Source organism: Bufo gargarizans, chromosome 2, assembly GCF_014858855.1.
Source record: "Bufo gargarizans isolate SCDJY-AF-19 chromosome 2, ASM1485885v1, whole genome shotgun sequence".
In the NCBI taxonomy this organism is placed as follows: domain Eukaryota; kingdom Metazoa; phylum Chordata; class Amphibia; order Anura; family Bufonidae; genus Bufo; species Bufo gargarizans.
Window position 1 is genome coordinate 199,754,211 of NC_058081.1, and position 27,582 is coordinate 199,781,792.

Here is a 27,582-nt window from a genome sequence, read left to right on the forward strand (position 1 = left end):
TTGCAACCAAGGAAATAAAAAATGACAATCGATGCCTGTAAATTTTATTTACCGAACTGTAACCTCCAAACATTGCAGATGTGAACTTATAGTGTATTACTCTTTTACAGGCACGTGTGTGACGCCTCAAAAGCATGGCTGGACGCAAAGCATGCAACCAATCAGTTGGTTGGAAAAGTGGAGCTTTTGTTTAGGCCTTTTCTACTTTGGTTAGATCGCAACTTGGAGCGCTTATATACAGAAGGAGCTCGCCTGGTAAGAGCACTTTCATTTCCTAGAATTGTAAAATAAAATGTGAATTTATAATGTTTTATGTTAGAAGTAATTCTGTATTTTGTCTATGCTCTAGTTAAAAAGAGACATTGATGCAGAGAATGCTGGCTTAGAGTTTGTGCCATACCAACAGTTGCAAGCAGCAGTTGCAGTTAAATCAAGCAAGAATGAAAATGTTGAAGATACGGGACCACACGAAACTAATCTCCAAGAAGATCTGGAAGATGATGACTCTGATAGCTGGATAAGCTGTGATGAAGATGATGACGACCTAGAGCCTGGCACTGGTGGTGACACCATTGACGGGATGAGAAATGTGGAAGGAGGAACGTCAGTAGGCCCGAGAAAAGGAACAGAAATACGTTTTTTAGGATTACAATTGGGAGCTGGAGTGGGCACTTTGACTCCACTTCACATTGTAGTGTCCTTGCAGTGTGGCAGGTGAGAAAGGGAGTTCCAGAGTATAATTTAAGCAGATGTTATACAGTTTAGCTTGCATTCAAAGATGTCTTAAACGTCCAGCTGAGATAATGTACCATGCTGATACAACGGCATAGTGCAGTCTCTGCAGACAGATCACAAAGATGTCTAGTGGGCATTTGATATGATGACCATAATTGCCACTGAAAGTAAACTTGTACTTTTATTTAAGACGCTTATTGGAGGTTATGTCATTGAATATCTTAAATAACTGACAAAGTTTCTATATGTTGATTTTAACTTTTGTTCCTTCAGGTGTAATATTACAGCAGACTTGTCAATGACAGGAAAGCAGCCATGTTCAGCACAGTGTGAAAAATGCAACAGTCGTATTTCTGGCACCTTCATCCCTAGTATCTTGCACCAGTACTCAACTGTGCTGGGTTATGTGGATATACAAGGCGCCACAGCCAGAGATCTGGTATTGCTGGAGTGTACATTCATGATCAACTGCTTAAATTGTTCTCATGAAGAACCAGTAAAGGTAAGAGTAGCATCGACTAGGAGATTAGATGCATTTATAGTAACAATACCAGATGGCTCATGCTTGTGTCTGTCATTTCTTTTATGCAGAGTCTCTCTTATGGCATCACTAAAGAGCTGAATTGTGTCCAATGCCACAGCAAACTCAGCATTTTCAGTGAAGCCACCAGATTCCAAAAGATTCAGCGTTACCCTGGCAAAGATTCTGGTATGATACAAACTGTTGTATAAGATTTGGGGTATTTTTAATAGATTTACATACTTTAGTAATGGCCTAAGAGAAGTGAATGGGCTAGATGTAGGCATGTAAGTGTACAGTAAGTTCCCAAGTACGTCTGTTACAGGTAGCAAAGATGGTTTTATCCGAAAGAAGACATTGAGAGATCCTTCTATACAACCTGGGAAACCTCTTCCAGATCGAGGCACCTGTAGACATTACAGGAAGAGCCACCGCTGGCTAAGGTGAGCTTTGATATCCGTACTCATATTGCACGCACATAGCATAGTCCTAAATCGCTGAAGTATAGAAAAAATATTTTTATTGATATAAAAAATAAACAGGACCATGACATATGTTCTATATAAAGTAGCCAAAAGGTTCAAACCTCTTGTTACTCAAGTACATATATAAGTGCAAATGTGTTCCATGATAACAACATATATACAAAGACCACCAAATCCCAACGCGTTTCCCCAATACTATTGGTTCATCAGAGGATCATAAAAAATATGTAGATCACATAAGTGGAAAACCTTTATTGAATCACACTACACAGAGGCGGAAATACAGGATCTGAGGACTGCTTTTAGATATACGGAATGGTACTGCCAGGCTTATATCCAAGACCCTGAGGAATACCTTAGGTCAGTGGAAGGTGGAGGACTGACTCTAGCGGGTTAGGCAGGGAACTAGGGTATACAGCAGGGGCGCACAACCTTTTTTGGTTGGGGGCCACATTGTCAGACTGAAGGAATCCCATGGGCCGAAAATAAAAGTTAAAGGGGTATTACCAACTGATATACCGTATTTATTGCATATTGTACATACAGTATACACCATAAATGTCTGCTTACACATCCAGGACTCCCATCTAAATGGGAGAATACATGAAAAATGCATGTGAGCAGCCACAAGACATAGACATACATGTCTGTCACTAGATGGCTGAGGGCCGCACAGAATGATATCGAGAGCCGCATGTGGCCCCCGGGCCGCAGGTTGTGCACCCCTGGTATACAGACACGGTCATCTTTGGATCAGTGTTATTTCTTGGAGGGGTAAAGGAGACCCTGGGGGACTAAATCAGGTTCTTTTGTAGGGGCGAGGTGGGGATAAGAGCGTTGGAATGAAACACATACTGATTGTACTTATATTGTTCTTTTATTTTATTATGTTCAATGTTTTCATTTTTTCAATACGTTTGTATTTACTTTTTATGGAGATTATATTTCCACATGTCTCGTGCACTGTGATATCTGCCTGACTGTCAAATGTTAAACTTGTATCACATATTTCAAAAAAATCCAATAAAAAGACGTTTAAAAAAATATATATACAGCTCACCATAAATAATTATACCAAACTGACAAACAGAATAGTCAATCAAATAAAAAATAGATCTCCCCCTCTTTTTGTTATACATACGACTCTTCTTAAAGTAGCTCTATTGGGCAAAATATGGGCCATCCAATAGAATGTCTTCATTTAGAGGATATTCTTTGCACATCAAAGGGCTTCTGTGATAAGGAACATTGTTAGTAAACTGTCTGGCTTTATAAAGGGTGTGGGGGGACTAACTCTCCTTAGGAAGAGAGCACATTAATCAGTGTGAGGAGACCTATAGGCCATACATGCTCCTCTGGAATTCTGGGAGGGAAGGGATGCAAATGAGCTCTTAACAAGCTCAAGCCTTCAGACATAACTTGGATATTAAATAAGCCAGCACCTCATCTGCAGACAGCTGTTTCAGGGTGATTGCCCCTCATCAGTGCAGAGCAGAGAGTACTGGCTTAACTGGGTGAGAGGCCTGTGTCCAGGTAAGGGGGGAACTAACTCTCTTTAAGCCAGTACTCTCTGCTCTGCACTGATGAGGGGCAATCACCCCGAAACAGCTGTCTGCAGCTGAGGTGCTGGCTTATTTAATATCAAAGTCATGTCTTAAGAGCTGAACATTGACTTATAGTATAGCTGCCTTACATCTGGTGGCATTAGAGGCAGAGCTTGTTCATAGCTCATTTGCATCCCTTCCCTGTCTGACTTTAGACATGCTAATGTTAGCTGAAGCTAACAGTCTTTGTCCCTTCCTCCTATGTGCCTCTGTTTTTGTGAAAAATTAACTTTTATATCCTGCAAATGAGCCTCTAGGGGCAAAGGAGGCGTGGCCACTACTCCTAGAGGCTCCGTTCTTCCTCTTCTGGCCATTCGCCCATCATGTTAATTGACAGGGCCAGGCAGGATGACATGAACACTGCCTGGCCCTGTCAATCAACATGATGAGGGCGCAGCCAGAGGAGGGAGAATTAGAGGCTCACTTGCATAAAATAAAAGTTTATTTTTCACAAATACGGAGGCACATAGAGTATTAGGCCGCATAGAATGAAGAAGGTAATTTGCTGCAGGTGTCATCAATTTTGTAGTCTCCAAAAGAAAGTTATGCCCCATACAAATATTCCAAAGCTGCTACTTTCACCAGATTATTGATAATTATGGTGGTACTGTATGTGTCAAGATTATTTCTTATGGGCAAGATCAACAAGCTTCATCGTGAGTTAGATATCCAATTTTTATTCTATAAGGACCACACTACCATAACATCTATCACTATGTTCTCACTGAGTGACTGAAGGGAACTAGAGTACGTCTATACAATAGCAGCCGGATAGATCCGCAATCTGATAGAATCCAATTAACCGGCTGTGTTCCTCAAATTCACAACCAAATTAGCCAGGCAACCAAATGTGTGCTACCCAAAAAGAGGCCATTTGCCATAGATAAAAGGATGAAGATATTGTTTTAAGATAAATGTCAACCTCAAATGGGGCATAAAAGATCACACCATACAGGAGCCGCTTGTGGCGTCCACGTGTGTTTGCCAATGGACACGCCCCTTCGATAGCATGCCATAACAAGATGTATTAGCTGAGTGGGTGCCGTAGACCAAGGGTGCCTACTATTTATACAGCACACACCCAAAAGTGGTAAAGTCTTTGATCGGCGAAATAGATGTCAGTTACTGATATCTGTACACAGGTGTATACATTCACTGATAACACCTCCCCTGTGTACAGCTATCAGTGATGGCATTCTATGTGTAAGTGTATATACAGAAATAGCTGTTAGTCACAGATAGCTGTACACATGGGAGGTGTTATCAGCGATTGATAGCATTCTCCGTACAACTGTATATACAGAGATAGCTGTTAGTCACCAATAACACCTCCACCGTGTACAATGAAATCAGAAATGGCAGAGATATAAATGTATAAGTTTCAAGTGTTTCATCTTATTCCACAAAATATATCACTCTGCTCAGCTTCTGCCATATTATAATATGCAGCCTGCAGATTGCACTACATTTTGTGCTGACAGGTCCTCTTTAACCCCTTCATGGCATATAATGTAATGGTCACTGATGGCTTGGCCCTGCTGTATCTGCCAGCATCCCTGTAAAAGCCGATGCCGGCGGATTAAACCCCTTCTATACCGCAGTCAATGCTGACCGCGGCATAGATGGTGTTTGCGGCGCTGCGGTGACCGGGACTTCATGGGTGAGAAGGGAGCCTAATGCCTTGATGAGGCATCGGACCTGCCTTCTACAAAAGCTGAGGAGATCCAGCCCCAGGCTCAGTGCAATACACTAACGGGCAATGCATTACAATACAGATGTATTGTAATGCATTGCAGAGGGGATCAGACCCCCAAAAGTCCCAGAGTGGGACAGAAATAAAGTAAGTAAAAAAAAAAAAAAAAAAAAAAAGCGCCCCTTTCCCCTGATTTTATAATAAAAATGGAAAAAACTGAAAAACACACACATTAGGTATCGCCACGTGCGTAACAACTCTATAAATCTATCACATAATCTACCCCGTGAGATAAACGCCATAAAAAAAAGCACTGTGCCAAAAAAAAAGCCACCTTTTGGTATCGTACATCACAAAAACTGTAACACCAAGCAATCAAAAAGCCGTATGCGACCCAAAACGGTACCAATCAAGCCATCACTTCATCCTGCTAAAAATTAGCCCCTACATAAGACAATTGGCCAAAAATTAAAAAAAAGCTTTGGCTCTCAGAATATGGAGACACTAAAACATAATTTTTTGGGGGTTTCAAAAAAGCTTTTATCGTGTAAAACTTACATTAAAAAAAAGTATACATGTTGGGTATTGTCGCATCCGTAACAACCAGCTCTATATAAAAAAATATCATATGACCTAACCCCTAAGGTGAACATCGTAAAACAAACAAAATAGAAACTGTGGCAAAAAATTTTTTTGGGGGGAGGGCACCTTACATCACAAAAAGTTCAACACCAAGCGATCAAATTGTCATATGCACCCCAAAATAGTACAAATCAAACAGTCACCTCATCCTGCAAAAAAAGAGATGCTACATTAGACAATCGGCCAAATAATAGAAAAAATATAAAAAAAATATATGGCTCTGATTTTGGCGACCCTAAAACATCATTTTGTTTCAAAAATGCTTTTGTGTAAAACTTAAATAAGTATACATATTAGGCATTGCTACGTCTGTAATGATCTGCTCTATAAAAATATCAAATGACCTACCCCCACAGGTGAACGCTGTAAAATAACTAAATAAAAACTGTGCCAAAACAACCCGTTTTTTTGGTCACCTTGCCTTATAAAATGTAATATTGAATGATCAAAAAAATCATATGTACCGGTACCAATAAAAGTCAACTCTTTCTGCAAAAAACGAGCCCCTGCACAAGACTTTTGGCAGAAGAAAATAAAATAAATGGCGTTCAGAAAATGGAGCCATAAAAACATACCGTAATTCTTTTTCAGAAATGCTTTATTGTGTAAAACTGAAACAAACAAAGAAAGTAGACATATTTGATATTATAAAATGATACCAATAAAACTGTCACCTTATCCCAGAGTTTCCAAAATGGGGTCACTTTTGGGGAGTTTCTACTGTAGGGGTGCATCAGGGGGGCTTCAAATGTGACCTAGTCTTTAAAAAACAGTCCAGCAAAATCTGCCTTCCAAAAACCATATGGCGCTCCTTTTCTTCTGCGGCACACCCCTTAAAATTGGGTCATTTATGGGTGTTTTCTACTATATAAGCCCTACAAAGTGACTTCATAACTGAAGTGGTCCTTAAAAAGTAGGTTTTGGAATTTTTTCTTAATTTTATAAGAATTGCTTCTAAAATTCTAAAGCCTTCTAACGTCCTAAATAAAATATTTTCAAAATGATGCCAACATAAAGTAGACATATGGGGAATGTTGGGTATAAATATTTTGAGGTATCACTTTGTTTTAAAAGCAAATAAATAGATTTTTGAAAATTGTGAATTTTTCCAAATTTTTGGTAAACTTGGGATTTTTTTTATGAATAAAGATGAAATATATTGACTCAAATTTGGGACTGTCATGAAGTACAATCTCAGAATGACTTGGATAAGTAAAAGTGTTCCAAAGTTATTACCACATAAAGTGACACATGTCAGATTTCCCAAAAATGGCCTGGGTAGGAAGGTGAAAACTGGCCTGAAGTAGGGTTAAACTAGCCTATTATATTTCAGAAACAAGTGAATTGTGACCAAAGTTGTTCACTGTAAATAGACTATGCCTTCAGTCTCTTACTAATCCTTCTACTATTATGTTACATCTTCTACACTGTGTCTTTGTAAAGAGAGAACATTTTCACTTACATTCTTGTTCATCCTTTACATAACTTACCATCACGTGTGTTTTTTCTCTGCTGTTGCCATTTATGTCTGTTATGTGTATATGAAGTTGTCATGTATTCATTTTTGGCACATATTAGAAATGATTACATTCTCACTACTTTTCTCTCATATAAATGGAAGATTCCCATGCTGTGGGAAAGCTTACCCGTGTGATAGTTGTCATGATGAAGCTGAAACCCATGAAATGGAGCTGGCTTCGCGCATGTTATGTGGTTATTGTGCTAAGGAACAGGTGAGGCTTTGCTTAATCCAAGCGGCTTGCGGCTTCCTATTTGCACCATGGAATTTGTTGCCACAAATAATAATTTTTTATGCCAAAATCAAAGATGCAGTCAGTGAAAAACAGACATTAGCTAATTACTGGGCATATTTACAATAGCCAATGATAACTTACATTCAGGGGCCTTAAAGAAGTATTTGCATCTGGGAAATTTATGGCATATGGATAGATAATGCCGTAAATGTCTGATAGGTGTCAATCACATCTCTGGGACCTGTTGCTATCTCAAGAACCCGGCCCTGCTGTGAATGAAGGGCACCCACCTATGCTTGCCATTCTCTCCATTCACCACTGTGGGACTTCTGAAAATTGCCATGCGAGCATGCTCCACTATTTGCAGAAGTCCTATAGTAGTGAATACAAAGCAGTCTGTGCATGCACAACTTGCTTTCCATTCACTTAGGACCCCTTTTCTTGTGATAAGAGCAGGTCCCAAAGGTGAAGCCCATAACTATTGAACATTTACAACATATTCTATCAATACACCATAAATGTCTCCGAAGGGAATACCCCTTTAACTTGGGTATTCCTTTAACAAATAGTTTATTTTTATTTTTTATGTGCAGGCAGTAATGTAATTTTAATATGCAATGTTTAAATGTAAAGTCTAATGGGTCAAAAGAAAACTAGAACAAAAATATAATTTATTACATTTATTTTTTATTACTTATAAGGAAAATACAATGAACACAATTTGTGGTATCTTCATATTTTTACCCGAACAATAAAGATATGCCATCTGTTAAAGGGAACAACTTTAAAAATGCTATTAAAATGGTGTAAAAGGTCTATTAACTTTTGGTTTATGCAGAACTTATTTTGAAAGGGGTCCTGTCACCTCTCTTGACATGTCTGTTTTAACATGTTCCCGACCACCTTATAACTATATATACGGAGGTCAGGGACTTTAAATATGGCGCCTGCTCGTAGTGCAGCTGGCGCCATAGCCACCAGGTACCTGCAGTTTTAAAAAAAGCAGCCACCCAGGACTAATGTCTAATGTATGCAATTTAGATAAGGTTGATTGCATACATTTATCCTCCCTAGATGCTATGGTTAAAGGGATTCTGTCATCAAGATTTTCGATATGGAGCTGTTCATATCATCCTCTCGGTCTCCATTATCTAATAAAAAATATACTAGTTTCACCCCCACCTGTCCTTTCATATTGGATAAAACATATGCTAAATACCTTACTAACATGCCCAAGGGGCTGTCCCTCTGGCCGTTTGTGCCCAGCTACGCCCCTTATCTTGTAGCCCAGCGCCGCCCCACTGCTAATTATGCACTCCTCATCGCCGATGGTGTGCCGTAATCTCGCGCATGCGCCCTAAATCCACTGGTCAGCGCCCGCAGGCGAAGTGCGCAGACAGCTGGTGCATGCATGCTTCGTTCGCTGAGGCTGCTGCCAGGACGCCGCGCGGGCGCTGACCAGTGGATTTAGGGCGCATGCAGGAGATTACGGCGCACCATCGGCGACGAGAAGAGTGCATAATTAGCAGTGGGGCTGCGCTGGGCTATGAGGTGAGGGGCGCGGCTGGGCACAAACGGCCGGAGGGACCTAGTAAGGTAATTAGCATATTAATAAAACCGGATGAAAGGACAGGTGGGGGTAAAACTAGTATATTTTTATTTAGATAATGGAGACTGAGAGGATGATATGAACAGCTCCATATCGAAAATCTTGATGACAGAATCCCTTCAAATGTGACCGTGGCATCTGTGAGAATGAAAACTGGGAGCGCACTGTCCCTGCCTTGCACCGGCTCCCCTAGCTAGCATTGGGGGCGGGGGGTGATTTGTAGTGTGCATCAGCCTCGGTCCTCCTGAGTGACACCAGGCTGCCACCGATTAGCTTCTGTGGGGCTCCATAGGAACTTGGTGTAATTCTTATTCATTGCTTCTCTCATAGACTCCAATCTAATCATTGCTTTTACGTAAAAAAAAAAAAAAATAAAGAAAAAGAAAGTAAAAAATAAATATTTATCCCATACTTGAAATGGAAAAAAAGTCTAAATGGTTGCTTCGCTTTCCCCAAAAAATGGAATAAAAAGTCATAATACCCCAAAATGGTTTCGCTAAAAAGTATAGATCGCCCCGCAAAAAACGATCTCTCGCAGACACAAATACATGTACAAGTAAAAACGTTATGAGGGTCATATTATGGCGATGCAAATAAATTAATGTTTTCCTGTGTTTTTTGTTGTTGTTGTTTTTTTTGGGTATTAAAAGGCAATAAAACGATATATATGTGGAATTGTTGTAATCGTACTGACCCACAAAATGAAACTAACAGGTCAGTTTTACCGCATAGGAAACACTGTAAAAACAGAACAGCATAACTGTGGTGGAATTTTTTTATTTTTATTTTTTTTTATAATTTCACCCCATTTGGAATGTAAATAGTTCCATTAGAAAACAAGCCCTTATACGGCAATGTGAATGGAAGAAATTAATGAATTCATTAACAACTGGATGGTATTGTTAAAGGGATGTGTTCCGAACACAATTTGCTACAGTCAGCATTGGTTAGACAATGTTAGACTGTGAGGAGGAATAACGGGAATGGCACAAAAAAGTTTCCCGTAAAAGATGTTCCAGATTTGTTATATTATGGGGACTACAAGTATTTACTAGGACAGACATGTCAGGAGACCTGGAAGGTCCTGTTTAAAAGTGTACATCTCTCCCTTAAAGGGGTTGTCCGGGTTCAGAGCTGAACCCGGACATACCCTTATTTTCACCCCGGCAGCCCTCCTGAGCCTGGCATCGGAGCATCTCATGCTCCGATGCGCTCCCGTGCCCTGCGCTAGATCGCGCAGGGCACAGGCTCTTGTGTTTTCAATAACACACTGCCGGGCGGTAACTTCCGCCCAGCAGTGTGTTCGGTGACGTCACCGGCTCTGAGGGGCGGGCTTTAGCTCTGCCCTAGCCGTTTTACTGGCTAGGGCAGAGCCAAATCCCGCCCATCAGTGCCGGTGACGTCACCGGGCTGCCTGTCAGCCCCATAGAGAGCCCGGTATGTCACCGGAACTCAGAAAAATGCCTTTGCCCTGCGCGATTTAGCGCAGGGCAAAGGAGAGCATCGGAGCATGAACTGCTCCGATGCTCATGTCAGGGGGGCTGCCGGGGTGAAAATGGAGGGATGTCCAGGTTCAGCTCTGAACCTGGACAACCCCTTTAAAAAAAGGCTTTAAATGAGGGGAAAAAAAATCCTTTGGCTGCTGAAGGGTTGAATATTGATTTATTTTAGAAGTATAAGGTTATACAATAATAAAATGCTGTGCAAAATGGTTAAATGGAGTGCTAGTCCACATAGACAAAGGAAAGACGTGCTTTTGACAGCATTATACTGGCTATGCACGTGACGTACATTTTGCCCAGACTCCACCATACACTTGGACTGTTGGCGCCTGCAGGTTTATTTCAATAGGGAGAAGCTGTTCTGTCTGGGAAACAAAGGATGCAGCAAGTTTAGCTGGAACATGATTGTTCCTTCTTCCTCCCATCTTCTTTCCATTCCATTTTGTGTGCAGTTCTTTCATACTTTCTCACTCCTCCATGCCTTTATAAAGTGTTTAACTTGTGTCTGTCTCATGCAGCCATACAGTACTGGGAAGCCCTGCATTTCATGTGGGAGCATGATGAATAGGAACATTCACGCAATACACTGGGAAGGAGGGAAGGGCTGCAGAAATAAAATAAAGATGTCAAGGTATGGTTCGTGGCAAAGAATCCATGCATGTAAACGCCAAAGTATATGCTGTGCATCAAGCTGTACACTGGTAACCCGTGTATTTTTTAGTATTCATCTCTGACCAAGTAAAATTTAGGAACAGATATTGTTTGCATATAGCGGTATTAATAGTGACACAGATCTTTCAGTCATGTAGTCTGACATAAGTGAAGGTGCTGCTTTTCCTTATTTCTCAGAAGGTATGTCAAGTTATAACACCTTCCAGATACATTTTTGTCAATGCCTAGTAAAGCAGTGAGTAGCAAGTAAGTTTGCCAAGATCATGCACATCGTCTGTTATTAGCAGGTAAAGGGGTTGTCTGTCTGGTTTCTTATATTAATGACCTGTCAATCAATATCGGGTCGGTGAGGTCTGACTCCAGATGCTCCTGCCGATCACTTGTTTGAAGAGACTGCAGTGCTTGTATGAGCGCAGTGTCCTCTTCACTCTTTATCTGCGCAGCGTTACATTGCAGCGGCGGCAAAGTGTGATTACAGCTCCTCTGTCCCACTCCCTTCTGTGGGAAGGAGCAGTTGTAGTTACTCTGTCCAATCCAAGTGAATGGGATGAAGGAGCTGCAATGTCGACGGCGATCAGGTAAACAGTGAAGACTCCCAGCACCCCTGCTAACCTGATATTGATGAACTATCGGGAACCAGATAACCCCTTTTTAAAAGGGGTTTGCTCCTTTTCATAACTTTTTGTAAGAAGGGTTACCTGAAAATAAGCTAATCATGTTGGGGATATTTAATAATCAAAATAACCAAAATTCTGGTGCAGTTTGTATCCAAAAAACTGGTCTACACGCTTTACACCATGTTTATTAAGGGTTTTAGACACTTTTACGAGCATTCTATAAACTGGTATGACGAGGGAAAAATGTCTTTGTGGGAAAGGGGCATGCCTAAAGATGCGCCAAAACATGTGATTCCTGGTGTAAAGTAAGCTAATAAGTGGCTAAAGTTAGACTAGACAGTGTAGGTTCACCAGATTTATCATCCAGCAATTAGCCACTATAATTCTAGCACAGTTTTAAAATTGTCTCTAAGTATTAGACAGTATTAGAAAATGTCTCATTGTGTACAGCTGATATCTGAGGGCCTCGAAAGCAATCTGCAGAAGAAGCGATGCAGCAAGAGTTTATTTCCCCTACAGCACCACCATTAAAATAAATAGACTACATGTGTAATGTACAGGGTCCAAAAAAGATGCTGTTTTTAACAACTCTTTGCTTTGGCTAATGAATGTGGTTTTACATCTAGAAAGGTTAGTAACTAATATACTGGTTGATCTGCCTCTGTATGACAGTCTCGCAAGCATTGCCTCCTACTTGTGTGTGTTGTGCTAGCAAAATGTGATTTCACTTGAGGGACTTCCCTCTTAGAGCTCAGAATGGACATGGATGCTCAACCTGTGGCCCTCCAGCTGTTGTAAAACTACAACTCCCACTATGCCCTGCTGTAGGATGTTAGCTGTAGGCTGTCCGGGCATGCTGTAGGTTGTAGTTTTGCAACAGCTGAAGGACCGCAGGTTGGGTATCCCTGCCCTAGGATATCTCAAAATAGGTTTTTAAGACTAGACCACCCCTTTTAGAATCTGCTTTGTCATCCTTAAAGGGGTACTCCGTAACTAATAAAATGCTTGAAAATACTTAAATATTTGTTTATTATAAACACATTCCCCAAAAAACTTTTATCATTTACAGTGGCTTGTATTCTCTAGGGGTTAATCATCAGGAGAAATAAAATGGCCACTGCCCAATTAGCACACACAAAACCCATCCTAATCACACAGTAGGATGGGTTACTTAAGATCAGTGAGCTAAAGGGCTGTCTCGGCTCTCCTCACTGCTCTGCCTTTCTTGAATTCCGATCCTACATACAGCAGATAAGAATTTCCGTGGATTTTGTGTGCGCTACTATGATGGTGGCCATTTTATTATTATTATTATTATTATTATTTGATTATTGCCCTCTAGGGAAAGTGAGCCATTTTCAGTAATTTTATTAATTCACTGAGAACCCATTTAATGGTCAGTTTTCTGACCATTTTTTTCTAACTTTTCCAAACTTTCTATTAAATACTTACTTACTTGCAGAAAAGATAAGCAAAAATATAACAGCTCCTCGAAGACTGTGTCACGGAAGAGTGTAAGCAAGAAGTAGTTTTCAACCATCATAGTTTAATAATGGTAAGTACTTCCAAGATGATGATTTTATTTGGTTAGTCATGAATTTAATTCCTCACTTACTTGCCACATGTTGAGAGAGATGGTACATTAACACAATATTATCTACTTTGGGCTGTGTTTAAATTATGTTTTTGGCCTCTGTTTAATGTGTAAGTTATTAGCTTTAAATGACATATGTTAATTGGATACCGTTATAGCCTATCGGTTATGGATGCCACTGTTGGTCATCTGTTTAACACATTCATCACCCATAAGCTATAATGGCACCCGTTTAATGGATACATCATGAAAAGCTATGTGTTTGTTTATTGGATGTCTATGATGGATGCCTTAAAGTGGAATCCTTCACCCATAGGCTGCCATATTCTGAAAAAAGTATATGTTTAACATATGTGTTTTATATTAGAGCCCACTGGTTGGAATAGCATAGTCCTATATTCTATTCCATCTTTTTTACATATACCTGCCAGACTGTAAAAAAATAAAATAAAAAAAGCAAAGTGAACCAAATCTGAAAATTGTTTTTATCTAGTAATAAGGAATTGTACACTCTCAGGCTCTGTACCAATTTTTTTTTTTTAAAGAAAGAGATACTACTAGGCACAGGCTCCATGGCAATGAAATGTGTGCGGTTGTTTTTCCCTGTGCATATTGTGTGTAATCACAGTGTAAAATTGATTGTGATTTTGTGTTGATTTTGTTCTTTCACTCACATTGTCTTACTGTAAAATTAGTAGTGATTGGGAAAGATGGGAAAAGTGATATATTTTCTAAAACTGTCTTGTTTTCTATATTAAAATGTGTGTTCTTAGCAACACTTATTGGAGAGATTATAAAGTGTCTGTCGGCTTATGGATGCTATATTAAAAAGGTTTTCTGGGAGTACAGTATTGATAACCTTCTGGCACCTCCGCCGATCAGCTGTTTGAAATGGCTGCAGTGCTTGGACAAGCAGCCTCCTTACAACATACCAAGCACAGTGCCATACATTGTATAGCAGCTGTTCTCCGGTATTGTAGCCCAGGCCAACTTACTTGACTAGGACAGAGCTGCGCCTAGGCCATGTGACCAATGAACGTGACATCACTGGCCTAGGAAAAAGCCACAGTGCTCAGTGGAATATTGCACCCTCTTCAGTTAGCTGATCGGCGGGGGTGCCAGGAGTCAGACTCCACTGATCTGATATTTATGACCTATCCTGAGGAAAACCCCTTTAATATGCACCCTTTATTAACTCCTTCACGCATAATCACGTACATGTACGTCATTATGCATGAGAGTCTGTATGAAGAGGACTGTTGCGCTGGGCCCCCTCCATATACGGCAGAAGCTGACTGTGTAATAAATCTCTCGGCCTTCCGATTTGAGCCTCTGCTGTGAAATCGATCCTTTACCTTGGCAGCCTTGGCCCTTCTGAAGGTTCTTATGGCTAACATGGTTAACTGCCTGTAAAACTATGCAGGAGTCACAGCTCAGCAGACAGGAGTGTCAGAATCTCATAGACCATAATAGTACTATTCTGGTCTATGGGACAAGTGATCAGGAGATTTCAGGTTCTAGCCCCTTAAGAGGGCTAAAAATATTATGTGAAAAAAGTAATAGGGCTAAAAGTTTTTGTATAAAAAGTAAAAAAAAACACTTTAAAATATTAAATTCTAATACCCCCTACTTCCCAATTTTACATAAAGGGGTATTTCGGTTACATTGTTATCCCCTGTCCACAGTATAGGGCATAACTATTAGTTTTAAAAATATTTTATTATGAGGTCGTACAAAATGTCAGTATCCAAGAAAATCAAAATACAAAGAAGTGCTCGTGCACTAAGGTACATAGTAAACTGACATATACATAGAGATTTAACAATATATCATTTTTTTTTTTAAGTTAACAGGAAAATACAAGAGAGATGACATAGGATCGCAAATGTAATCAATAAAAGACAGCAGTACATTTAAGACTGTTAAGTGCTTGTTTAGACTGCACTGGACCCTGAGTAATGGAAGAATCATTGAGATCCGGTAGCACAGCAATCAAAGAAAGTTACGATATTTTTTCCAGACCCCCAAACCTTTTCAAATAAGGGGGAGTTATTAATCTCCCAGTATGCAATCTGCTCTAAGCGATATACCTGATCGCACCTAGAGAGCCATTGTGGGATATCTGGTACTACAGTTGATTTCCAATTAGAGGCAATAAGAACTCTGGCTTCTGCCAATAGTTGTTGTTGAAGGCGGTAAGCCTGATGGGGACGACACTGCGGGGAATGTAGTCCCAGTAGGCAAGTTTGTGGTAAAAGTGAAAACTCACTACCCTGCAATTTGGTCAAGGTTTTACAAACACCTACCCAAAAGGGTTTCACTAAAGGGCACGACCACCATATGTGTAAAAAGGAACCTTCTGTACTCGTACATCTCCAGCACAGTGCTGAGGTTGAGGGGAACATCCTATGCAGCCTCACCGGGGTATAATACCATCTAGTAATCAACTTGTAATAGTTCTCTTGGAGGTGCACGCACCTAGAGATTTTATTAGTTTGTAAAATTAAAATTCTGGTTTCTTCTGAGGAGAGGGCATAACTATTAGATCGGTGGGGGTCATACTGCTGGGACCCCCAATGATCACAAGAACGGGGCCGCATACCCTCTGCAGCCCCTTGAAATGAACGGAGCCAGTCACGCATTTGCGTGGCCGTTCCATTCTTTTCTGTGGGAGTTCCATAGATAGCCCAGTATAGTACTCTGCTATCTCATTTCTCATAGAAATGAATAGAGATGCCATGCACATGCCTGACTGGAAACAGAAAAATAAGTAAAAACACGTGAGTAGTAAAAAAAAGAATAAAAACTACAAGTTTGGTATAGTTGTAATTGTATTGACCTACAAAATAGTTTAGCGCACAATGAATGCTGTAATATCGAAACCCAAAAAACCTTGGAATAGTGGGTTTTTTCAATTTCCTGTTTCCCAGACATAGTAAATAGTAGACATGGTAAAGGAAATTGTGTGTACGACAAAAAATAAGCCCTGGAAAATTACAAAACGTTAATGCTCTTAGAATGTGGGGAGGAAAAAAAGGAAAATGGGCTTTATCTTTAAGGGGTTAATGTGAACCCTAGCAGTAAGTATTGCTAAGAACACACATTTTCACATAAGAGATGAGCTAAGTTTTGCAAAATAATTATATCAGTATCGGTATAATCAGTGCAGTAACTTATTGGTGGAACATACCAGATGTAACTATATATATATATATATATATATATATATATATATATATATATATATATATATATATATATATATATATATATATATAATATAATTTTTATCAGTCCCAGGGAATACACTCCTAACCTTACCCTAAAATAAAGATCACTAAAGTCTGTTTCTAATGGGGTCATTCACAAATAACCTATCTGACCTTGTTGATTAAATGTCCTCTGTGTGCAGTGAATACAAAGTTTACCATGCAGTTAAAACTGGAGATGTATATGTTCTGTATAGATGGAGGGTCTGTAGAATGAATGGGTTCTTCTAGTGAGCCCAGGAATCCCCATTCTTACACGGTTTATTAGCAAAATACAGCAATATATTGCTAAGATTTCCAGGTTACCCACATGTTCTATATTCCCATTGTGACCAGTTCCTAATGTTCCAGCATGTGTCTGAGTAAGGCTACTTTCACACTTGCGTTCGGAGCGGATCCGTCTGGTGTCTGCACAGACGGATCCGCTCCTATAATGCAAATGATAGGATCCGTTCAGAACGGATCTGTCTGCATTATCTTTCAGAAAAAAAATTCTAAGTCTGAAAGTTAGTCAGACGGATCCGTCCAGACTTTGCATTGAAAGTCAATAGGGGACGGATCCGTTTGAAATTGCACCATATTGTGTTAACTTCAAACGGATCCGTCCCCATTGACTTGCATTGTAAGTTTGGACGGATCAGTTTGGCTCCGCGCGGCCAGGCGGACACCCGAACGCTGCAAGCAGCGTTCAAGTGTCCGCCTGCTGAGTGGAACGGAGGTCAAACGCTGCCAGACTGATGCATTCTGAGCGGATCCGCGTCCACTCAGAATGCATTAGGGCTGGACGGATCCGCTCGAGGCCGCTTGTGAGAGCCTTCAAACGGAACTCACAAGCGGAACCCCGAACGCAAGTGAAAGTAGCCTTAAATAATACTTATCACACATTTTATCTAGTTTCTTAATTATATCTTGTTGTTTTCTCAGAACAGAGTCTGGATGGCACAATATGTACCAAAGAACATAGGACTCTTTTTCATCAGTATGATCGTTATTCCACACATTGCTTCTGTGCAGTTGCTTCATTTACAGGGTTGCTAAACATCTTTAAGACAAATAAAACTGCCTGGTCATAACATTCGGAGTGTAATAAATATCTTTTATTTTATTGTGTGCTATTATCCATGCATTCCATCAGCATTGTAAATGATGCACAGATTTATTCAGGTTGCATTACTAGACCCAGGGTGCGTAATCTTTCTGTTAGTCTATCTATCTAATGTATCAAATCTATCAATCTATTTTACACACAGTACATGTTAATTTGCTTTCTTCTGTTGTCTATACTTGGTATAGGGATATATGCAGACAGCATGCCAGTGAAAACATTTGTATTGATTTTATTGTGTTCATTTTCTTCCTAAATGCAAAATTAATGGGGTCTTCCCATCTGGGACATTTATGGCATAACGATAGGATATGTCAAATGTTTGATAGGTGAGGGCCCCACCTCTGGGACCCACTCCTATCTCCAAAATGGAGCCCTGAAGTGAACAGAGGGCAAGCTGTACATGCACGTCCACCCTCCACTCATGGCTTTGGGACTTCCAAAATACGCCAGTGCTGTCTCATCTATTTTTGGAGTTCCTATAGTGGTGATGGAGCGTTGTCCGCGTTTGCACGGCTAGTTCTCCTTTCAGTGCTGTGGTACTCCAAAAATAGCCAAGCATGGAAAGAAAGCAATGTAGCCAGCATTGTAAATGGTGCAAAACAGAAATAAGGTTGTGCCTGCTCTTTTTTTTTTCCTTTTATTCATTCACTTATTTATACTGGGTAGGTGACCCAGTGAGGAGTGCACCCACCGCTATCTACCCATCCAGGTGTTGAGCCTTCCATTTTTGTATATCCTTTGAGAAATAAGGCTCTGTTCACATCTGCATCAAAGTCTTCCATTGTTTTGATGGGTAAAATGGCTTTGCACGTCGGTCAAATTGACAGACCTCTCAAGGGAACTCGACGGACATCATTCTAAGTCAGCGAGGTCTTTCTTGTGTGATCAGTGCCTGTTATGCATTGTGGTTTACATTTGTAGTGGAAATTACACTGCAGATGTGAACAGAGCCAAAGGCTTTATAGGTTCACAACTTGAAAACCTAGGGTAGAAAACAAGTTCAGAACTCTTTGTATGTATATATTAGCAGTCATGTTCTGATGCAGTTAAGACCCCAATTTAAAATTTTGTTTTCTGTGATTCAGAGATCAGAACCATCGATTTCAAATAAAATGTTATAAAAATCATTCTGATCTTTTTATTCCCCCTCTACTGACGGATAGCAATATCAGAGATGCTTTTTGTGCACTGTAGCTGATCTATTATATCTCCCAACCAGTAGAACTAACTTCCATACATCAAAAATAATTAGCTTTTCTTTTTTACTTACAGTAAGGGTACATGCACATGACCGTGATTAGCCCAGCAAACACAGTGGAGGCCGCATCTCCCCTAACCGACTGTATTCTACTAATTTATGATACTGTCAGTCTCTATCTGATCCCAGGGCTATTGTCCGCTACATGTGGCCATACCCATAGGCTCAGTTTACACTCGGATTTTGACGAGTAATGCACCTGTAAACTGCCTCATTTATTTCAGCAGTGGCTTCTTTTTTACATGTGAAAAGAAGCAGCATGCCTGTCTTGGAGCAGAATCAGCGCTGATTTTCTCATTGTAATTAATCGAAACCGAAAAATACCGGTACATATTAAAATGCAACTAATTTTGATGCAGAAAAATCAGCTGGGTTCAGAGACTTTTTTTTTTTTATATTTTTTTTTTTTTTATTTATTTTTTTTTTTACACACTCGTGTATTCTAGAAATCAGCCATGTAAACTGACCCTTAGGCTTACTATTAAACTGCAGTTTACACAGTGGAGTACATGCTCTTTCCACAAGATGGCACTGCAGCCTTTACATTATAACAGGGACGCTCACCCTGTGTCCCTCCAGCTGTTGTAAAACTACAACTCCCACCATGCCCTGCTGTAGGCTGTTCAGGCATGCTGGGAGTTGTAGTTTTGCAACAGCTGGAGGGCCGCAGGTTGAGCATGCCTGCATTATAGCATTTCTAATCAAATGCATTTATAAGCTAATTTGAATGCATATTTTTGGTGTCATTACACTAGTGGTTTGTGCCACATGTGTACACAGTTTTACTAAAAATGATTATGGTTTTGTGATTTTTATTTTTTCCATATTTTGGCCTCTTGGCTGATACAGGTGAAGCACATTGGAAACTATTTGCTTCAACTATACACATCTGAAAAACACTTTGCAAAACCAAATCAGTTTACTGTAAAAACCAAGTGTGGGTTTGCCACAATGTTCCTAGAGAGCACGCACAAACTGCTGTGTGCATGGACACTATCTGTATTGAACTCCTCTGTCCAATGCAAGTAAATCCGAGGAAAGTGGCGAAAATGATACAGCCTTTGTGTAATAATAATAAGGCAAGAGATGAAATGTTATTTTTGCTAAATTTGTAAAATTGTCTTTTTGTAAATATTTAGCTACATAGGGTAAGTGAACACAAAATATATCTAGATCCTTGCAATGCTTAGATTCAGTGCAACATAAATCCACACTCTCTCCTGTTCCTTTTTATCCTCTGATATCTGGGTATCATGTGCCAATATATTGTTGGGCTAGTTGTATGAGGGAGGCAGGGAGATGCACAGAAAGTGCTCCCCTTTGGCAATAGTACAGCAGATATCTTACCATTATATTCTTTGGTTACAGATCTATTGCATCAATTGTACTTGTGTTTTTTTTTTTTTTTTTTTTTTTTTTTAGATCTCATCTCTTTTATAAACACATTTTTAGGGTGTTCCTAGCAGTAAAACAAAGTGTTAACATTAATAAAAATAAGAAGAAAACTGAAAAGAATCAAGCACAACAATGAATGATCAATCAAAAACAATGAATCATTCCAGAGAATGAATATATTATGATTTGTGGACATATAAGGGCTCTTTCACACCTGCGTTCTTGTCTTCCGGCATAGAGTTCCGTTGTCGGGGCTCTATGCCGGAAGAATCCTGATCAGGATTATCCTAATGCATTCTGAATGGAGTGAAATCCGTTCAGGATGCATCAGGATGTCTTCAGTTCCGGAACGGAACGTTTTTTGGCCGGAGAAAATACCGCAGCATGCTGCGCTTTTTGCTCAGGCCAAAAATCCTGAACACTTGCCGCAAGGCCGGATCCCGAATTAATGCCCATTGAAAGGCATTGTTCTAGATCCGGCCTTAAGCTAAACGTCGTTTCGGCGCATTGCCGGATCCGACGTTTAGCTTTTTTAGAGTGGTTACCATGGCTGCCGGGACGCTAAAGTCCTGGCAGCTATGGTAAAGTGTAGCGGGGAGCAGCATACTTACCGTCCGTGCGGCTCCCGGGGCGCTCCAGAGTGACGTCAGGGCGCCCCATGCGCATGGGTGACGTGATCGCATGGCACGTCATCCATGCGCATGGGGCGCTCTGACGTCACTCTGGAGCGCCCCGGGAGCCGTGCGGACTGTAAGTATACCGCTCCCCGCTCCTACTATGGCAACCAGGACTTTAATAGCGTAACATAGTAACACTGAAAGCATTTTGAAGATGGATCAGTCTTCAAATGCTTTCAGTACACTTGCGTTTTTCCGGATCCGGCGTGTAATTCCGGCAAGTGGAGTACACGCCGGATCCGGACAACGCAAGTGTGAAAGAGGCCTTAGTCAGAATTGTGAATGATACCAGACTGCACGTCATAAAATGCGTCCTCCCTAACCAATATTGTCAATTTACATATACACACCCCCACACTATAATACTGATATACCTGGACCTGAGCACCTTCACAGACAATACTGTCAAGGTTTTTTCTTAAGCATTGTACTTGTATAGAAAACAATATGCACTGGTGTATACCTTCGTACCATCTACCGTCCTAAGTAGCGATCAATTTACATCACATCATAATACATGTTGTTTTCTGGGAACAATCTCTGATATAGCAAGTGGACGGAATTGCTCTGTGTATCTGTCATACAAGAAGACGACAAGATTGAAAGATATCAATGTATTTCTGTATTTACTTTGCCTATGAACTTGTCAATCAATTAAGAATTGTTAAATGCTGCTTAAATCCAATAAAATGAGTTTACTTTAGTTTTTTTGTCAGTTTGTAACTGTCTTTGTTTACTTTGAAGTGAAGAGAAATGAGATGTCAAGATAATTATAATTAACACACATTTTACAACGTGATGTAAATTTTTAACTGACATCAGGCAGTTACGTAGACCGAATAATATCAGTTATGCCATCAATGTACATATTTATCCATGCTAAGCAAAATTTAGACACAAGCATAAGGTTCTTTTGAACTGCCTACTTGCCAAGTTCATGCTATTGGGTACTGCTGCAACAAAGCACCAGGGGAGGGGGGCATGACAGGCCAACACCACCCCTGCTGCCAGGCTAAGCTATCTTGTTTTTGGCCTATGCCACAGACACAGCAACAACAGCTGCCATGTAGTACTGCACCATGCAAACAGACCACAGAAGCTCACCTTTCCATGTGGTCTCAGAAAACACAATAGGGTTCGAATTTACTTACTGAAATTTTCATGAGTCCGAAGGTGGCACATGAAGGGTTAGCTGTCAGCTAGGAAAAATAAAAATTTGTGTATCTGTCCTTAAAGCGGTATTCTGGTTGTTACAAGTTTGGCTACTTTCACACTAGCATTTTTGCTTTCCGTTTGTGAGAGCCGTTCAGGGCTCCCACAAGCGGTCCAAAACGGATCAGTTTTGAATGCATTATGAATGTAAAAGGATCCGCTCAGAATGCATCAGTTTGCCTCGGTTCAGTCACCATTCCGCTCTGGAGGCAAAACGCTGTCCGCCTGACGAAGTGGAGCCAAATGGATCCGTCCTGACACACAATGTAAGTCAATGGAGACGGATCTGTTTTCTCTGGCACAATAGAAAACTGATCCGTCCCCCATTACTTTCAATGGTGTCCAAGACAGATCTGTCATGGCTATAGAAGAGATAATACAGCCGGATCTGTAAATGGCGGATGCATGCGGTTGTTGTATTGTAACGGAAGCGTTTTTGCAGATCCATGACGGAAAGTAGCCTTTGTCTGAGGGCTTGTACAAATTGGGGGTCCATATAAATTCAGGGATTTAAAAGTATATTCTTTTGGGCTCTAGAGTCTATTCATTTTATGTTCTGATCAGGGGTCTGAATAAATTTTAGAGTCTGGTTTAATTTAACAGCTGATTTGATTTTAGAGTTTGGTCTGAATTAATTTTGGGTCTTTATTCATTTTGGTGTCTGATCTCTTAATTATGAGGTCTGGTCTGGGATCTCATCTTGGGTCTGACTTTTAATTTTGGGGTCTGGTCAGGGGGATAATCGTTAATCTCCACCATTCTGTTAAGTTTGCATTTGGGCCCAGCATTTTGTAGTTACGCTCCCACTTTCACATGTTTCTAATTGATTCCACGAAGTGAGGGAGGTTCGAATTTACCAAATCTGTCTAGGGCACCAGAATATATACGGTACTTTGTCCTGCCCTTACCAGGGAGAATGAGGACAGGCCCGGGAAATGGTTTTGCTTTGACTCTTTCGCCATGTTTCTAAGGCCTCATGCACTCGACCGTATGTATTTTGCGGTCTGCAAAAAACAGATCCGCAAAAAATACGGATGATGTCCACGTGCATTCTGTATTTTGCAGAACAGAGCAGCTGGCCCCTAATATAACAGTACTATCCATGTCCTTAATGCGGACAATAACAGGACATGTTTTATTTTTTGTGGAAAGGAAATACGGACATACAAAAACAGAATGCACACTGAGTAACAGTTTTTTTTGTTTTTTTTTGGACCCATTGAAATGAATGGTTCGCTATACAGTCCGCAAAAAAATTGAACGGACACAGAAAGAATATACGTTCGTGTCCATCAGCCGTAACTCTCATGACTGTTGATCTTTATCTAATGCATTATGTGGCTGCCCGGGGCAGAATTTTTTAGTCTCCTTGCACGTGTTTTCTTTTTCTTATGGTATGTGGAAACTTAGAGGACCTTTTCATGTATATTTTTTTTTATTTTTTATTTTATTTTATTCAAGATAAATACCTCTACTTGTGGCTGATGCTGCCAACCCTTTTTTTTTTTTATATTGCTCCTACTGTGCCCCAAGAAATATTCCCTTATGTTTGGTGGCCTACTTTTTTTTTTTTTAAGCTCTGAACAGGGGCGCACAAGAAACCTGGAAACGCAGGTGGTAAGCCAAAAGATGGCAGATTCCCTAGTTGAGCTGGGGATTGTAGGTTCCCAAAATAGTAAAATGTGGGAGTGGTGCCCTGCATGTGAAAGCTTTTTGATGATAGAGAAAGAATAGGCACCTAAAGAGGTTGTCCAGGTAATTTTTTAATTTTTTTTTACTCAGAAATCTATTTTTTTATTTTATTAAACCAGCATATAGGTGATCAGTACACCAATACACAGTGTAGTGCACCACATGATCTGTGATTGATAATGTGATATTAAGCGGGCCTGGCCCCTTAATTATCAGTTTCCATTTATTGTATATCCACATGATTGGATGTTTTATTTTTTGGGGGTGGGATAATTTAATTAAACCAGCATATATGTGATCACTACACCAATACACTGGGTGATGAGCTGTGAGTGATAACGTGTCCTGTCCCTTAATCATCCATTTCTGTTTATTCTATCTCCACACTGTTATAAGTAGAAGATAAAAAAAAATAGCCAAGCTCACCTGCACCATTTATGGAAGCATGGATACTGCCAGGAACAAGCAGAAGTCCACTGGAAAAGAGAATTTTTTTTTTTTATCTGCTCCCATAATAAAAATAAAATAATCTTTATTATTTCATCAGTATAAAACCCATGCAGTCACCAAGTCTACGCTTTTCAGGTCTCGCACGGACCCTTACTCATGACTCTCCACACTGTTGTAATTTCATTTTTTGTGGGGTTGTTCAATTTCATGAAACCAGCATATAGATCAGGCATCCTCCAGCTTTTGCAAAACTACAACTGCCAGCATGCCCGAACAGCCTACAGGTATCAGCATACAGCAGGGCATTGTGGGTGTTGTAGTTTTACAACAGCTGGAGAGCCGCAGTTTGAGGATGCCTGATATAGATGATTAGTACACCAATACACAGGGTAGTGCACCCCATGATATGTGAGTGATAACATGATATTATGCGTCAGTCCTCAAGCATTAATTTATTTTTAATTTAATGAAACTAGCATATATGTGATCACTATACCAATAAATAGTTTAGTGAGCAAAATTATATGTGATTGATAAAGAATTTAGGACTAAAGCCTTTTCCATTTATCTCTATCTCCACACGTTTTCAAATTTTGCTATCCAGATTTTTGTTTGAGGTTTTTCAATTTAATAAAAACCAGCATACACGTGATCAGTACACCAATACACAGGGTAGCACGCAAAATTATGTGTGAGGCCCAAAAATGTCAGGGCTACGGAAGGGTTCCCAACGAATGACCCAGAATGTGGGTAGTAGCAGGACCAGATATCCGGCCAGTAGTAGTATTAGTAGTCCCTGGCTTCAGAAAGGTGCAACTTTATCATTGAGCAGAAAGAGGATGTGGATTCGGTGGCTCAGTGTCACAGCAGGCTGGCTGGCTGCCTTTTGCGTACTGGCTGCGGGTGAGTCTGTGTAGGCTGGTTCCTTTTGGCTGCGTGCTGGCTGAAGTATCTGGTGTGAACCTGCCCGTGTGTGTGAACTCCCTTTGGCTGTATCGTCTCCCTGTGGCTATGTCAGGTTGGTTGCATTATTGCGTACTGGCTGCAGTGTTCTGTGCATGCTGTTTGCTAGGGGCAATGTCTTGGTTTGCTGTGGTTACTGGTTACCCCTGACCTGATTTGGTACCTCCCTGTTTGGTTCTGATGGGGTTAACCTCCCCTAGTTGGTTCCTGGGTGTGTTCTTTCAGGTGCGCTCGTTAGGCTGCTATTTCTGCCTTTGAGCGTGGAGTGTTGAGGTTAGTCTGTTTTGTCTTGTCTTGTGGGTGTTTCACCCTTTTGCTTTGTGTAGTCTGCCTATGTTTGTCTTGCCAGGTTTTGCCCTTTGCTGCTGACCCAAGGGGTCCTACCATTTACACCTCGCTGTGTTCCCCCTGATTCTGTATTGTTGTCTTCTACCCTGTACCTTGCCTTGTATCTGTCCTGTATCTGTATAGTCTAGCAGAGCTTATCTGCGTCTGATCTATTTCCTGTATCTGTATAGCCTAGCAAAGCTTATCTGTATCTGATCTATGTTCCTGCTATTGTCTGTTTGGCAGTCCTTACTGCTCCTGGTGTTCTGTTCTTGTATGTCCATGTCCACCTTCGGAAGAGGGTGCCTGTATTCCCTGGAGGAGGAATGCCAATCATCTGTCTCTGTGCTGCTCTTCCTGGGGCAGCCTTGCTTCTTCTATTGCTTGGGGCACAGGTACCTGCTTCTGCCTCTGTTCCGTTCTTCCTGCCTGTCTGTGGTCTCAATGTACTGTCGGTACCTTGTCTGGTATCTCTTTGCCACCTGAACCTGCTGCCACTGACTCGTTTTACGCTCTGGAGTAGCCCCTGACAACTACCCTAACGGCCCAAGCCTATACTCACCATCTGAGGCTCTAGTGAAGACCAGGTAGCTGCTTAGTTACGCCCTTCCAGAGTATTGCTAGTCAGTGGCACAGTGGATTCACACCCACTGATCCATTTCAGTACATTGAGGTCTTCTGTTATAGTCATTGTCACGTGTCTTGGGTCCTTTGGGACATCTGGCACGTGACACTCAGTCCTCGTATCAGTCTCAGCAGGATGATGTGGAGGTGACTTCGGGTTCTGATACTATGCCATGGAGCCAAGGGTCACAGCGTTCCTCCTGCTCCTCTTCCTTGCAGTCCTCCCTGCCCCTTACTAGTGGGCGGGCCTTTCTTTTTTCTAAGTGGCAGGAAAACCTCACCCCCAGATAGTCAAGTGAGTTACCCTGTTGATGACTTGTGCAAGAGCAGTCACCGTTTGGAAATGGAGGCTACAGCCTCCAGGCATAGCTGTGTTGCTCGTGGTAGTAATAGTGGCATCTTTAGCCTTGGTGGGGCAGCAACTGTGGCAGTCGGGTAAAATACAGAGCAGGGGAAGGGGACCCAGGAGCCCACCATGATATGTCACAGTCTGATAAAAGCGGCAGGGAGAGTGAGGATAATTGTGTGCTGGATCAGGGTGCTGAGGTGGAAGCAACATCAGTGGAGAATTGTGGTGGCGGTGGCAATAAAGAGCAGAGGCCACGTACCTCTCAAGAAACAGCCAGGGCCACGTGTGCTTCAGGATCTGGTGATGCAGATGACACTATAGGTGGGTTAGGCCCAAAACGTGCCAGAGCTAAGCCAAGCTTAGCTGCCTGCAGCTCTGTGCCAGCAACTCCTATATGGTGTTTTTCTTCACAAGGCAGGCACACAAAACCACAGCTGTCTGCAGGATTGAAAAAAGGTGTAGCTGTTCAAACACAATCATAGGTACTAGAGCTCTATTGCAGGACATGAGATGGCATCACCGGATCCTTTGGGAAAATACAAATGGCCAGCATTCCCAATCAGAACTAGTCTGCCCTCCTTCTCTTGGATCAATTTGTGGCAGCCAACCTGCATCCCCATACAATATGGTATCTTTATCATCACCTTCTTCTTCAACTGATTATGCTGCCATTGTATTAGTGCCTTGTACTCCCACATATCGGAGAACGTGGGCCACTCCTTGTGATTCACGCTGCTCAGCCAGCTGTATTTCACGGTGGACACCCGGAGCAGCTGTTACAGGCAGGGACAATACATATCTTTCACGGCCCACTGGGTCAATGCTTTTTGC

At 41.1% G+C, this 27,582-nt stretch overlaps 1 protein-coding gene across 2 annotated transcripts in view; it reads left to right on the forward strand.

The window, feature by feature from the left end:
* Positions 1-20,486, forward strand: part of LOC122927744 — a 37,267-nt gene extending 16,781 nt beyond the window's left edge. Inside the window, exons 5-13 of one of the 2 annotated variants that reach the window (XM_044279881.1) lie at positions 111-255; positions 350-714; positions 1,009-1,237; positions 1,327-1,444; positions 1,581-1,698; positions 7,301-7,412; positions 11,063-11,175; positions 13,296-13,388; positions 17,621-20,486. In XM_044279881.1, coding sequence (XP_044135816.1) covers positions 111-255; positions 350-714; positions 1,009-1,237; positions 1,327-1,444; positions 1,581-1,698; positions 7,301-7,412; positions 11,063-11,175; positions 13,296-13,362 — 1,267 coding nt within the window. In that variant the 3' untranslated portion in view covers positions 13,363-13,388; positions 17,621-20,486. The remainder of the gene's footprint in view (positions 1-110; positions 256-349; positions 715-1,008; positions 1,238-1,326; positions 1,445-1,580; positions 1,699-7,300; positions 7,413-11,062; positions 11,176-13,295; positions 13,389-17,620) is intronic. The other variant, XM_044279882.1, reaches the window with a different exon arrangement.
* The last annotated feature ends 7,096 nt before the right edge of the window (positions 20,487-27,582 follow it).